At 47.3% G+C, this 15,000-nt stretch overlaps 1 protein-coding gene across 1 annotated transcript in view; it reads right to left on the bottom strand.

Moving 5' to 3' along the window:
• The window catches only part of LOC123732427 (WD repeat-containing protein 19), a 60,864-nt gene that overhangs the window by 38,266 nt on the left and 7,598 nt on the right, over window positions 1-15,000 (bottom strand). The window contains 8 exon segments of the mRNA XM_082974002.1: window positions 782-888; window positions 983-1,097; window positions 6,925-7,097; window positions 7,316-7,386; window positions 7,774-7,947; window positions 8,891-9,003; window positions 13,586-13,666; window positions 14,497-14,612. Of these exon segments, the coding sequence (XP_082830128.1) occupies window positions 782-888; window positions 983-1,097; window positions 6,925-7,097; window positions 7,316-7,386; window positions 7,774-7,947; window positions 8,891-9,003; window positions 13,586-13,666; window positions 14,497-14,612 (950 nt within the window).

Raw genomic sequence — 15,000 nt, 5'->3', positions numbered from 1 at the left:
CTGAGGGGTGGACCAGTCCTCTTCTGGCTGTACTGGGTGGAGATTAGAAACCTAGAGAGGAACCAGGCTATGAGGGGTGGAGATTAGAAACCTAGAGAGGAACCAGGCTATGAGGGGTGGAGATTAGAAACCTAGAGAGGAACCAGGCTCTGAGGGGTGGACCAGTCCTCTTCTGGCTGTGCTGGGTGGAGATTAGAAACCTAGAGAGGAACCAGGCTCTGAGGGGTGGACCAGTCCTCTTCTGGCTGTGCTGGGTGGAGATTAGAAACCTAGAGAGGAACCAGGCTATACTGGGTGGAGATTAGAAACCTAGAGAGGAACCAGGCTCTGAGGGGTGGACCAGTCCTCTTCTGGCTATACTGGGTGGAGATTAGAAACCTAGAGAGGAACCAGGCTATACTGGGTGGAGATTAGAAACCTAGAGAGGAACCAGGCTCTGAGGAGTGGAGATTATAACAGAACATGGCCAGAACAAACATTCAAAGTTAACCAGCAGGGTCAGATAAACCAACTATTGCATTAAACCAGAAAGCATGTAGGGTACGGACTGTAAATTACATTATAGTTCTATTGCTGGTTTACTCAAAATAGTCACTCCACCAAACTTGTTTTAAAAACCCAGTCCTCTCACTACGTAGTCCTCTCACTACATAGTCCTCTCACAGTACCACCAGTTTCCACTATCCTCACCCCCCAAAACACACTCCCCCCCAAACACCCCCCCCCCTTCCCAAACACCACTTCCCCTCCCCCCTCCTCCTCCTCCCCCCCCCCTGCTCACCATGTGTAGTTGTACTTTGCCCTCAAACAGAGCCGCTGCGTATTCCGAGTTCAGACACATGCTGGCGATCGTCCCCAAATACTCCACGTCCTTCAGCCTCTCCACACCTGGCACACAATGTTACCATCAAATACACACAAAAACACTCATGAATTCAGAGTGAACACACACACACACACACACACACACACACACACACACCGGAGTCTCCCAGGGCGTAGAACCAGGCTCGGTTGTTCATCCCCACGGCGATGTGGTAGGGTCCCACGGCGATGAAGTTAGGCTCCACCTCCACCGTCACTGCAACAGGAGCTTCCTGTCAGACGACACGGAGTTCATGACGCCGCGCGCGTGTGTGTGTGTGTGTGTGTGTGTGTGTGTGTGTGTGTGTGTGTGTGTGTGGGGGGTTAGCTACGGAAAAGGTTCCCATGAGTTGGCCGCTGAAATAAAAAAGTTGATGATAATCCTAGTCATATTAGCATCCCGTGCTAGTTGATGATAATCCTAGTCATATTAGCGTCCCGTGCTAGTTGATGATAATCCTAGTCATATTATCATCCCGTGCTAGTTGATGATAATCCTAGTCATATTAGCATCCCGTGCTAGTTGATGATAATCCTAGTCATATTAGCATCCCGTGCTAGTTGATGATAATCCTATTCGTATTAGCATCCCATGCTAGTTGATGATAATCCTAGTCATATTAGCATCCCGTGCTAGTTGATGATAATCCTATTCGTATTAGCATCCCATGCTAGTTGATGATAATCCTAGTCATATTAGCATCCCGTGCTAGTTGATGATAATCCTAGTCAAATTAGGATCCCGTGCTAGTTGATGATAATCCTAGTCATATTAGCATCCCATGCTAGTTGATGATAATCCTAGTCATATTAGCATCCCGTGCTAGTTGATGATAATCCTAGTCATATTAGCATCCCGTGCTAGTTGATGATAATCCTAGTCATATTAGCATCCCGTGCTAGTTGATGATAATCCTAGTCATATTATCATCCCGTGCTAGTTGATGATAATCCTAGTCATATTAGCATCCCGTGCTAGTTGATGATAATCCTAGTCATATTAGCATCCCGTGCTAGTTGATGATAATCCTAGTCAAATTAGGATCCCGTGCTAGTTGATGATAATCCTAGTCATATTAGCTTCCTGTGCTAGTTGATGATAATCCTAGTCATATTAGCATCCCATGCTAGTTGATGATAATCCTAGTCATATTAGCATCCCGTGCTAGTTGATGATAATCCTAGTCATATTAGCATCCCGTGCTAGTTGATGATAATCCTAGTCATATTAGCATCCCATGCTAGTTGATGACAATCCTAGTCATATTAGCATCCCGTGCTAGTTGATGATAATCCTAGTCATATTAGCATCCCATGCTAGTTGATGATAATCCTAGTCATATTAGCATCCCGTGCTAGTTGATGATAATCCTAGTCATATTAGCATCCCATGCTAGTTGATGATAATCCTAGTCATATTAGCATCCCGTGCTAGTTGATGATAATCCTAGTCATATGCGCATCCCATGCTAGTTGATGATAATCCTAGTCATATTAGCATCCCATGCTAGTTGATGATAATCCTAGTCATATTAGCATCCCGTGCTAGTTGATGATAATCCTAGTCATATGCGCATCCCATGCTAGTTGATGATAATCCTAGTCATATTAGCATCCCGTGCTAGTTGATGATAATCCTAGTCATATTAGCGTCCCGTGCTAGTTGATGATAATCCTAGTCATATTAGCATCCCATGCTAGTTGATGACAATCCTAGTCATATTAGCATCCCGTGCTAGTTGATGATAATCCTAGTCATATTAGCATCCCATGCTAGTTGATGATAATCCTAGTCATATTAGCATCCCGTGCTAGTTGATGATAATCCTAGTCATATGCGCATCCCATGCTAGTTGATGATAATCCTAGTCATATTAGCATCCCATGCTAGTTGATGATAATCCTAGTCATATTAGCATCCCATGCTAGTTGATGATAATCCTAGTCATATTAGCATCCCATGCTAGTTGATGATAATCCTAGTCATATTAGCATCCCGTGCTAGTTGATGATAATCCTAGTCATATGCGCATCCCATGCTAGTTGATGATAATCCTAGTCATATTAGCATCCCGTGCTAGTTGATGATAATCCTAGTCATATTAGCGTCCCGTGCTAGTTGATGATAATCCTAGTCATATTAGCATCCCATGCTAGTTGATGACAATCCTAGTCATATTAGCATCCCGTGCTAGTTGATGATAATCCTAGTCATATTAGCATCCCATGCTAGTTGATGATAATCCTAGTCATATTAGCATCCCGTGCTAGTTGATGATAATCCTAGTCATATGCGCATCCCATGCTAGTTGATGATAATCCTAGTCATATTAGCATCCCATGCTAGTTGATGATAATCCTAGTCATATTAGCATCCCGTGCTAGTTGATGATAATCCTAGTCATATGCGCATCCCATGCTAGTTGATGATAATCCTAGTCATATTAGCATCCCGTGCTAGTTGATGATAATCCTAGTCATATTAGCGTCCCGTGCTAGTTGATGATAATCCTAGTCATATTAGCATCCCATGCTAGTTGATGACAATCCTAGTCATATTAGCATCCCGTGCTAGTTGATGATAATCCTAGTCATATTAGCATCCCATGCTAGTTGATGATAATCCTAGTCATATTAGCATCCCGTGCTAGTTGATGATAATCCTAGTCATATGCGCATCCCATGCTAGTTGATGATAATCCTAGTCATATTAGCATCCCATGCTAGTTGATGATAATCCTAGTCATATTAGCATCCCATGCTAGTTGATGATAATCCTAGTCATATTAGCATCCCATGCTAGTTGATGATAATCCTAGTCATATTAGCATCCCATGCTAGTTGATGATAATCCTAGTCATATTAGCATCCCGTGCTAGTTGATGATAATCCTAGTCATATTAGCATCCCATGCTAGTTGATGATAATCCTAGTCATATTAGCATCCCGTGCTAGTTGATGATAATCCTAGTCATATTAGCATCCCGTGCTAGTTGATGATAATCCTAGTCATATTAGCATCCCGTGCTAGTTGATGATAATCCTAGTCATATTAGCATCCCGTGCTAGTTGATGATAATCCTAGTCATATTAGCATCCCGTGCTAGTTGATGATAATCCTAGTCATATTAGCATCCCGTGCTAGTTGATGATAATCCTAGTCATATTAGCATCCCGTGCTAGTTGATGATAATCCTAGTCAAATTAGGATCCCGTGCTAGTTGATGATAATCCTAGTCATATTAGCATCCTGTGCTAGTTGATGATAATCCTAGTCATATTAGCATCCTGTGCTAGTTGATGATAATTCTAGTCATATTAGCATCCCGTGCTAGTTGATGATAATCCTAGTCATATTAGCATCCCGTGCTAGTTGATGATAATCCTAGTCATATTAGCATCCCGTGCTAGTTGATGATAATCCTAGTCATATTAGCATCCCGTGCTAGTTGATGATAATCCTAGTCATATTACCATCCCGTGCTAATTGATGATAATCCTAGTCATATTAGCATCCCGTGCTAGTTGATGATAATCCTAGTCAAATTAGGATCCCGTGCTAGTTGATGATAATCCTAGTCATATTAGCATCCCGTGCTAGTTGATGATAATCCTAGTCATATTATCATCCCGTGCTAGTTGATGATAATCCTAGTCATATTAGCATCCCGTGCTAGTTGATGATAATCCTAGTCATATTAGCATCCCGTGCTAGTTGATGATAATCCTAGTCATATTAGCATCCCGTGCTAGTTGATGATAATCCTAGTCATATTAGCATCCCGTGCTAGTTGATGATAATCCTAGTCATATTAGCATCCCGTGCTAGTTGATGACCATCCTAGTCATATTATCATCCCGTGCAAGTTGATGATAATCCTAGTCATATTAGCATCCCATGCTAGTTGATGATAATCCTAGTCATATTAGCATCCCGTGCTAGTTGATGATAATCCTAGTCATATTAGCATCCCATGCTAGTTGATGATAATCCTAGTCATATTAGCATCCCATGCTAGTTGATGATAATCCTAGTCATATTAGCATCCCGTGCTAGTTGATGATAATCCTAGTCATATTAGCATCCCAGTGCTAGTTGATGATAATCCTAGTCATATTAGCATCCCATGCTAGTTGATGATAATCCTAGTCATATTAGCATCCCGTGCTAGTTGATGATAATCCTAGTCATATTAGCATCCCGTGCTAGTTGATGATAATCCTAGTCATATTAGCATCCCGTGCTAGTTGATGATAATCCTAGTCATATTAGCATCCCGTGCTAGTTGATGATAATCCTAGTCATATTAGCATCCCATGCTAGTTGATGATAATCCTAGTCATATTATCATCCCGTGCTAGTTGATGATAATCCTAGTCATATTATCATCCCGTGCTAGTTGATGATAATCCTAGTCATATTAGCATCCCGTGCTAGTTGATGATAATCCTAGTCATATTAGCATCCCATGCTAGTTGATGATAATCCTAGTCATATTAGCATCCCGTGCTAGTTGATGATAATCCTAGTCATATTAGCATCCCGTGCTAGTTGATGATAATCCTAGTCATATTAGCATCCCGTGCTAGTTGATGATAATCCTAGTCATATTAGCATCCCGTGCTAGTTGATGACCATCCTAGTCATATTAGCATCCCGTGCTAGTTGATGATAATCCTAGTCATATTAGCATCCCATGCTAGTTGATGATAATCCTAGTCATATTAGCATCCCGTGCTAGTTGATGATAATCCTAGTCATATTAGCATCCCGTGCTAGTTGATGATAATCCTAGTCATATTAGCATCCCGTGCTAGTTGATGATAATCCTAGTCATATTAGCATCCCGTGCTAGTTGATGATAATCCTAGTCATATTAGCATCCCATGCTAGTTGATGATAATCCTAGTCATATTATCATCCCGTGCTAGTTGATGATAATCCTAGTCATATTAGCATCCCGTGCTAGTTGATGATAATCCTAGTCATATTAGCATCGCGTGCTAGTTGATGATAATCCTAGTCATATTAGCATCCCATGCTAGTTGATGATAATCCTAGTCATATTAGCATCCCGTGCTAGTTGATGATAATCCTAGTCATATTAGCATCCCATGCTAGTTGATGATAATCCTAGTCATATTATCATCCCGTGCTAGTTGATGATAATCCTAGTCATATTAGCATCCCGTGCTAGTTGATGATAATCCTAGTCATATTAGCATCCCATGCTAGTTGATGATAATCCTAGTCATATTAGCATCCCATGCTAGTTGATGATAATCCTAGTCATATTAGCATCCCATGCTAGTTGATGATAATCCTAGTCATATTAGCATCCCATGCTAGTTGATGATAATCCTAGTAATATTAGCATCCCATGCTAGTTGATGATAATCCTAGTCATATTATCATCCCATGCTAGTTGATGATAATCCTAGTCATATTAGCATCCCATGCTAGTTGATGATAATCCTAGTCATATTAGCATCCCATGCTAGTTGATGATAATCCTAGTCATATTAGCATCCCATGCTAGTTGATGATAATCCTAGTCATATTAGCATCCCATGCTAGTTGATGATAATCCTAGTCATATTAGCATCCCATGCTAGTTGATGATAATCCTAGTCATATTAGCATCCCATGCTAGTTGATGATAATCCTAGTCATATTAGCGATTTACAGGAGGAATTAGGGTTTAGCGCCTTGCTCAAAGGCACATGGACAGATTTCGAACCAGCAGACCTTTCGGGTTACCGGCACAACCGCTAGGCTATAGTACGCTAGGCTACCTGCCGCCCGGCGCCACGGAAACCCTGAGCCACGGTGGCCTCCAGTATAGAGGTCAGGTAGACCAGGCGGGTCCCTACAGCTGTGTGTGTTCTCACCCCCTCTACACGGTTAGACACAGTGACCTCTAGCAGGGAGGTCAGGTAGACCAGGCGGGTCCCTACAGCTGTGTGTGTTCTCACCCCCTCTACACGGTTAGACACAGTGACCTCTAGCAGGGAGGTCAGGTAGACCAGGCAGGTCCCTACAGCTGTGTGTGTTCTCACCCCCTCTACACGGTTAGACACAGTGACCTCTAGCAGGGAGGTCAGGTAGACCAGGCGGGTCCCACAGCTGTTCCCCAGGATGGGGAGACGGGTCAGGAAGACGTGCAGGGTTCCTCTCTGGGTGGAGACGGCCAACAACTGGCCATCATCTGTCCAGCTCAACTGGTCCAGACCTGGGACACACACACACACACACACACACACACACACACACACACACACACACACACACACACACACACACACACACACACACACACACAGAGACACACACACACACATTCAAGTTAACTGCATTTGGGGATGCACCCATTAATTGTATTCCAACTGTGTGTGTGTGTGTGTGTGTGTGTGTGTGTGTGTAGTGTGTGTGTGGGTGTGTGTGTGTGACCTTTAGTCTCATCCTCCAGGTTGACGATGGCGTCCATCTCCTTCAGCTCAGACAGATCATGGATCTTTATACTGCAACACACACACACACACACACACACACACACACACACACACACACACACACACACACACACAAACACACAATTTATTAGGGAATCTCTGCAGTGTGTACCTGTGTGTGTGTGTGTGTGTGTGTGTGTGTGTGTGTGTGTGTGTGTGTGTGTGTGTGTGTGTGTAGTGTGTGTGTGTGTGTGTGTATAGTGTGTGTGTGTAGTGTGTGTGTGTGTGTAGTGTGTGTGTGTGTGTGTGTGTGTGTAGTGTGTGTGTGTGTGTGTGTGTAGTGTGTGTGTAGTGTGTGTGTGTGTGTGTGTATAGTGTGTGTGTGTGTGTGTGTAGTGTGTGTGTGTGTGTGTATAGTGTGTGTGTGTAGTGTGTGTGTGTAGTGTGTGTGTATACCTGTTGTCGCCACAGGAAGCAGCCTTGTTGAGAGCAGAGGAAATGGCCACACTAGTCAGACTGTCTTTATGGTTGTGAGCCTGGAACAGTTCCTGTCCGATCTCTCTGATGTGAGTAGAAATCACTACAAAATACCCCTGAGAGAATCCAATCAGGATGTAGCCATCACCATACCTGGGAGGAGGGGGGAGGAGGGGGAGGAGGGGGGGAGGGGGGAGGGAGGGAGGGGGGAGGAGAGAGGAGGAGGGAGGGAGGGAGGGAGGGGGGAGGAGGAGGAGGGGGGAGGAGGGGAGGGGAGGAGGAGGGGGGAGGGGAGGGGAGGAGGGGGGAGGGAGGAGGAGGGAGGAGGGAGGGAGGGAGGGAGGGAGGGAGGGGGGAGGAGAGAGGAGGAGGGAGGGAGGGAGGGAGGGGGGAAGAGGAGGAGGGGGGGAGGGGAGGAGAGAGGAGGAGGGAGGGAGGGAGGGAGGGGGGGGAGGAGGAGGAGGGGGGGAGGAGGGGAGGGGAGGAGGAGGGGGGAGGGGAGGGGAGGAGGGGGGAGGGAGGAGGAGGGAGGAGGGGGGAGGAGGGAGGGAGGGAGGGAGGGGGGAGGAGGAGGAGGGGAGGGAGGAGGGGGGGGGGGAGGGAGGGAGGGAGGGAGGGGGGAGGAGAGAGGAGGAGGGAGGGAGGGAGGGAGGGGGGAGGAGGAGGAGGGGGGAGGGGAGGGGAGGAGGAGGGGGGAGGGGAGGGGAGGAGGGGGGGAGGGGGGAGGGGAGGGGAGGAGGGGGGGAGGGAGGAGGAGGGAGGAGGGGGGAGGAGGGAGGGAGGGGGGGGGGGAGGGGGGAGGAGGGAGGGAGGGAGGGAGGGGGGAGGAGAGAGGAGGAGGGAGGGAGGGGGGAGGAGGAGGAGGGGGGAGGAGGGAGAGGGGAGGAGGAGGAGGGAGGGCGGAGGAGGGAGGAGGGGGGAGGAGGGAGGGAGAGGGAGGGGGGAGGGAGGGGAGGAGGAGAGAGAAAAATTTACAAACAGTAATATCCAAAGAAATCTGTGTGTGTGTGTTGTGTGTGTGTGTGTGTGTGTGTGTGTGTGTGTGTGTGTGTGTGTGTGTGTGTGTGTGTGTGTGTGTGTGTGTGTGTGTGTGTACCAGTGGTAGGAGATGATGTTTCCGTAGCGCTGCTGGAAGGCCAGCTCTATGGGGTTGTCGGGGTCGTTGAGGTTAAACAGGAACAAGGTCTTCTTCCCCACGGCAACACTCACCTGATGGGGTCAGAGGTCAGAGAAATGAACCCTATTCCCTACATAGTGCACTTCTATATACCAGCCCTATGGAACCCTATTCCCTACATAGTGCACTACTATATACCAGCCCTATATAACCCTATTCCCTACATAGTGCACTACTATATACCAGCCTGATGGAACCCTATTCCCTACATAGTGCACTACTATATACCAGCCCTATGGAACCCTATTCCCTACATAGTACACTACTATATACCAGAGCCCTATGGAACCCTATTCCCTACATAGTGCACTACTATATACCAGAGCCCTATGGAACCCTATTCCCTACATAGTGCACTACTATATACCAGAGCCCTATGGAACCCTATTCCCTACATAGTGCACTACTATATACCAGAGCCCTATGGAACCCTATTCCCTACATAGTACACTACTATATACCAGAGCCCTATGGAACCCTATTCCCTACATAGTGCACTACTATATACCAGCCCTATGGAATCCTATTCCCTACATAGTGCACTACTATATACCAGCCCTATGGAACCCTATTCCCTACATGGTGCACTACTATATACCAGAGCCCCTATGGAACCCTATTCCCTACATAGTGCACTACTATATACCAGAGCCCTATGGAACCCTATTCCCTACATAGTGCACTACTATATACCAGCCCTATGGAACCCTATTCCCTACATAGTGCACTACTATATACCAGCCCTATGGAACCCTATTCCCTACATAGTGCACTACTATATACCAGCCCTATTGAACCCTATTCCCTACATAGTGCACTACTATATACTAGAGCCCTATGGAACCCTATTCCCTACATAGTGCACTACTATATACCAGAGCCCTATGGAACCCTATTCCCTACATAGTACACTACTATATACCAGAGCCCTATGGAACCCTATTCCCTACATAGTGCACTACTATATACCAGCCCTATTGAACCCTATTCCCTACATAGTGCACTACTATATACCAGCCCTATGGAACCCTATTCCCTACATAGTACACTACTATATACCAGCCCTATGGAACCCTATTCCCTACATAGTGCACTACTATATACTAGAGCCCTATGGAACCCTATTCCCTACATAGTGCACTACTATATACCAGCCCTATGGAACCCTATTCCCTACATAGTACACTACTATATACCAGCCCTATGGAACCCTATTCCCTACATAGTGCACTACTATATACTAGAGCCCTATGGAACCCTATTCCCTACATAGTGAACTACTATATACCAGCTCTATGGAACCCTATTCCCTACATAGTGCACTACTATATACCAGAGCCCTATGGAACCCTATTCCCTACATAGTGCACTACTATATACTAGAGCCCTATGGAACCCTATTCCCTACATAGTGCACTACTATATACCAGCTCTATGGAACCCTATTCCCAGATATGACTAGACTGTCTCCTCACCTCACCAGTCCAGATATGACTAGACTGTCTCCTCTCCTCACCAGTCCAGATATGACTAGACTGTCTCCTCACCTCACCAGTCCAGATATGACTAGACTGTCTCCTCTCTCACCTCACCAGTCCAGATATGACTAGACTGTCTCCTCTCCTCACCAGTCCAGATATGACTAGACTGTCTCCTCACCTCACCAGTCCAGATATGACTAGACTGTCTCCTCTCTCTCCTCACCAGTCCAGATATGACTAGACTGTCTCCTCTCTCACCTCACCAGTCCAGATATGACTAGACTGTCTCCTCACCTCACCAGTCCAGATATGACTAGACTGTCTCCTCTCTCACCTCACCAGTCCAGATATGACTAGACTGTCTCCTCTCTCACCTCACCAGTCCAGATATGACTAGACTGTCTCCTCACCTCACCAGTCCAGATATGACTAGACTGTCTCCTCTCTCACCTCACCAGTCCAGATATGACTAGACTGTCTCCTCACCTCACCAGTCCAGATATGACTAGACTGTCTCCTCACCTCACCAGTCCAGATATGACTAGACTGTCTCCTCACCTCACCAGTCCAGATATGACTAGACTGTCTCCTCTCTCACCTCACCAGTCCAGATATGACTAGACTGTCTCCTCTCCTCACCAGTCCAGATATGACTAGACTGTCTCCTCTCTCACCTCACCAGTCCAGATATGACTAGACTGTCTCCTCTCCTCACCAGTCCAGATATGACTAGACTGTCTCCTCTCTCACCTCACCAGTCCAGATATGACTAGACTGTCTCCTCTCTCACCTCACCAGTCCAGATATGACTAGACTGTCTCCTCACCTCACCAGTCCAGATATGACTAGACTGTCTCCTCACCTCACCAGTCCAGATATGACTAGACTGTCTCCTCTCTCTCTCACCAGTCCAGATATGACTAGACTGTCTCCTCTCTCTCTCCTCACCAGTCCAGATATGACTAGACTGTCTCCTCACCTCACCAGTCCAGATATGACTAGACTGTCTCCTCACCTCACCAGTCCAGATATGACTAGACTGTCTCCTCTCTCTCCTCACCAGTCCAGATATGACTAGACTGTCTCCTCTCTCACCTCACCAGTCCAGATATGACTAGACTGTCTCCTCTCCTCTCTCACCTCACCAGTCCAGATATGACTAGACTGTCTCCTCTCTCACCTCACCAGTCCAGATATGACTAGACTGTCTCCTCTCTCACCTCACCAGTCCAGATATGACTAGACTGTCTCCTCTCCTCACCAGTCCAGATATGACTAGACTGTCTCCTCTCCTCTCTCACCTCACCAGTCCAGATATGACTAGACTGTCTCCTCTCTCACCTCACCAGTCCAGATATGACTAGACTGTCTCCTCTCCTCACCAGTCCAGATATGACTAGACTGTCTCCTCTCTCACCTCACCAGTCCAGATATGACTAGACTGTCTCCTCTCTCACCTCACCAGTCCAGATATGACTAGACTGTCTCCTCACCTCACCAGTCCAGATATGACTAGACTGTCTCCTCTCTCACCTCACCAGTCCAGATATGACTAGACTGTCTCCTCACCTCACCAGTCCAGATATGACTAGACTGTCTCCTCACCTCACCAGTCCAGATATGACTAGACTGTCTCCTCTCTCACCTCACCAGTCCAGATATGACTAGACTGTCTCCTCTCTCACCTCACCAGTCCAGATATGACTAGACTGTCTCCTCTCTCACCTCACCAGTCCAGATATGACTAGACTGTCTCCTCTCTCTCCTCACCAGTCCAGATATGACTAGACTGTCTCCTCTCTCACCTCACCAGTCCAGATATGACTAGACTGTCTCCTCTCTCACCTCACCAGTCCAGATATGACTAGACTGTCTCCTCTCTCACCTCACCAGTCCAGATATGACTAGACTGTCTCCTCACCTCACCAGTCCAGATATGACTAGACTGTCTCCTCACCTCACCAGTCCAGATATGACTAGACTGTCTCCTCTCCTCACCAGTCCACATATGACTAGACTGTCTCCTCTCTCACCTCACCAGTCCAGATATGACTAGACTGTCTCCTCTCTCTCCTCACCAGTCCAGATATGACTAGACTGTCTCCTCTCTCACCTCACCAGTCCAGATATGACTAGACTGTCTCCTCTCTCTCCTCACCAGTCCAGATATGACTAGACTGTCTCCTCTCTCTCCTCACCAGTCCAGATATGACTAGACTGTCTCCTCTCTCACCTCACCAGTCCAGATATGACTAGACTGTCTCCTCACCTCACCAGTCCAGATATGACTAGACTGTCTCCTCTCTCACCTCACCAGTCCAGATATGACTAGACTGTCTCCTCTCTCACCTCACCAGTCCAGATATGACTAGACTGTCTCCTCTCTCACCTCACCAGTCCAGATATGACTAGACTGTCTCCTCACCTCACCAGTCCAGATATGACTAGACTGTCTCCTCACCTCACCAGTCCAGATATGACTAGACTGTCTCCTCACCTCACCAGTCCAGATATGACTAGACTTTTCGTTCTCTCCTCTCTCTAGCGTACCCATATTCTGTCCATCCTGCTCTCATCCCTCCATCTCTCCTCTTCCTTCTCTGCACACAGCACTCGTCTCTCAGCACAGCAACTCTGACCAGGACACAACCGTTACAACACCCCAATGAGAAGACGGATTCGAGAAGACGGATTCGAGAAGACGGAGCGAGAAGACGGATTCGAGAAGACGGATTCGAGAAGACGGATTCGAGAAGACGGAATCTCAGCTCTTCACTTTGATACCGTAGAGCTGGGACGAGATAAATCGAAAAATGATCAAAACCGACCAAACCGACCACTTATCCGCGGACGTTATAACTGCGATAAATAACCGATAGGGTTCCTTCTACAGAAATGTGAAGTTTGAAATGAAATGAGTTGTGTTCATTAATATATGGGTGATTGTTGATGGGACAATTTATAGCTTCAACACAATCAAAGTAGTAGTATTAAAGGGTAATATAGAGAAATAACTGTGAGGTAGAATAACGGTGTGAAGGTAGATTTGGATCCAGCTCTATGTCACCCGTAAGGAAACGCTTAGTGAACAGACTGGAACGGACCGGAACGGACCGGAACGGCAAACACTCACTGTGCTCTCTCCTGGGGAAGACCTCTCGTCTGTCTTCATCACAGAAAACTGGACATCAGCTGGGTCAGAACGCACCGACGTCTGGGGGGAGAGGAGGGGGGAGACGGGGGAGGGAGGGGGACGGGGGGGAGGGAGGTGGAGAGGGGGGAGGAGGAAGGGATAGAGGGAGGAAAATGGAGAAGGAAGGGGAGAGGAGAGAGGGAGGGAGAACGAGAGAAGGATGGGGAGAGGAGAGAGGGAGGGGAGAACGAGAGAAGGATGGGGAGAGGAGAGAGGGAGGGAGAACGAGAGAAGGATGGGGAGAGGAGAGCGACGGAGGGAGGGAGAACGAGAGAAGGATGGGGAGAGGAGAGCGACGGAGGGAGAGAGAGAAGGATGGGGAGAGGAGAGAGGGAGGGAGAACGAGAGAAGGATGGGGAGAGGAGAGAAGGATGGGGAGAGGAGAGAGGGAGGGAGAACGAGAGAAGGATGGGGAGAGGAGAGAGACGGAGGGAGAACGAGAGAAGGATGGGGAGAGGAGAGAGGGAGGGAGAACGAGAGAAGGATGGGGAGAGGAGAGTGACGGAGGGGAGAACGAGAGAAGGATGGGGAGAGGAGAGAGGGAGGGAGAACGAGAGAAGGATGGGGAGAGGAGAGAGGGAGGGAGAACGAGAGAAGGATGGGGAGAGGAGAGGGAGGGAGAACGAGAGAAGGATGGGGAGAGGAGAGAGGGAGGGGAGAGGAGAGAAGGAGGGAGGGAGAACGAGAGAAGGATGGGGAGAGGAGAACGAGAGAAGGATGGGGAGAGGAGAGAGGGAGGGGAGAACGAGAGAAAGGTTGATACAGAAGTACTGTTTGAACGGTGCGATAACTTATCCTTTTATCTAACCAGGCAAGTCAGTTATTTCCAACGACGGTGTTAATTCTGTTACCTGTCGGATGGTGTCTCCCTCCTGGTTGCTAATGGTTACGCTGCAGTCCTCGCTGCCTAGCGCCAAAAGGTTCTGAGAACTCCAGCAGCCACATGTGATACGCTTAGTGTGCTTTCCTGTGTGTGTGTGTGTGTGTGTGTGTGTGTGTGTGTGTGTGTGTGTGTGTGTGTGTGTGTGTGTGTGAGAGACAGAGTGATGGAGAAAGAAAGAGAGTATGTAAGAAATTAAAACCAAACACAATGATCTGTGTTGTTACCCAGGACAGGGATCTAGAACAGTGTGTTGTTACCCAGGACGGGGATCTAGAACAGTGTGTTGTTACCCAGGACAGGGATCTAGAACAGTCTGTTGTTACCCAGGACGGGGATCTAGAACAGTGTGTTGTTACCCAGGACAGGGATCTAGAACAGTGTGTTGTTACCCAGGACGGGGATCTAGAACAGTGTGTTGTTACCCAGGACAGGGATCTAGAACAGTGTGTTGTTACCCAGGACAGGGATCTAG

This window comes from Salmo salar, chromosome 04 (genome assembly GCF_965601325.2).
Source record: "Salmo salar chromosome 04, fSalSal1, whole genome shotgun sequence".
NCBI classification, from domain to species: domain Eukaryota; kingdom Metazoa; phylum Chordata; class Actinopteri; order Salmoniformes; family Salmonidae; genus Salmo; species Salmo salar.
Note: the sequence above shows the minus strand (reverse complement) of the source record. Positions and strands in the feature narration are given on the sequence as shown.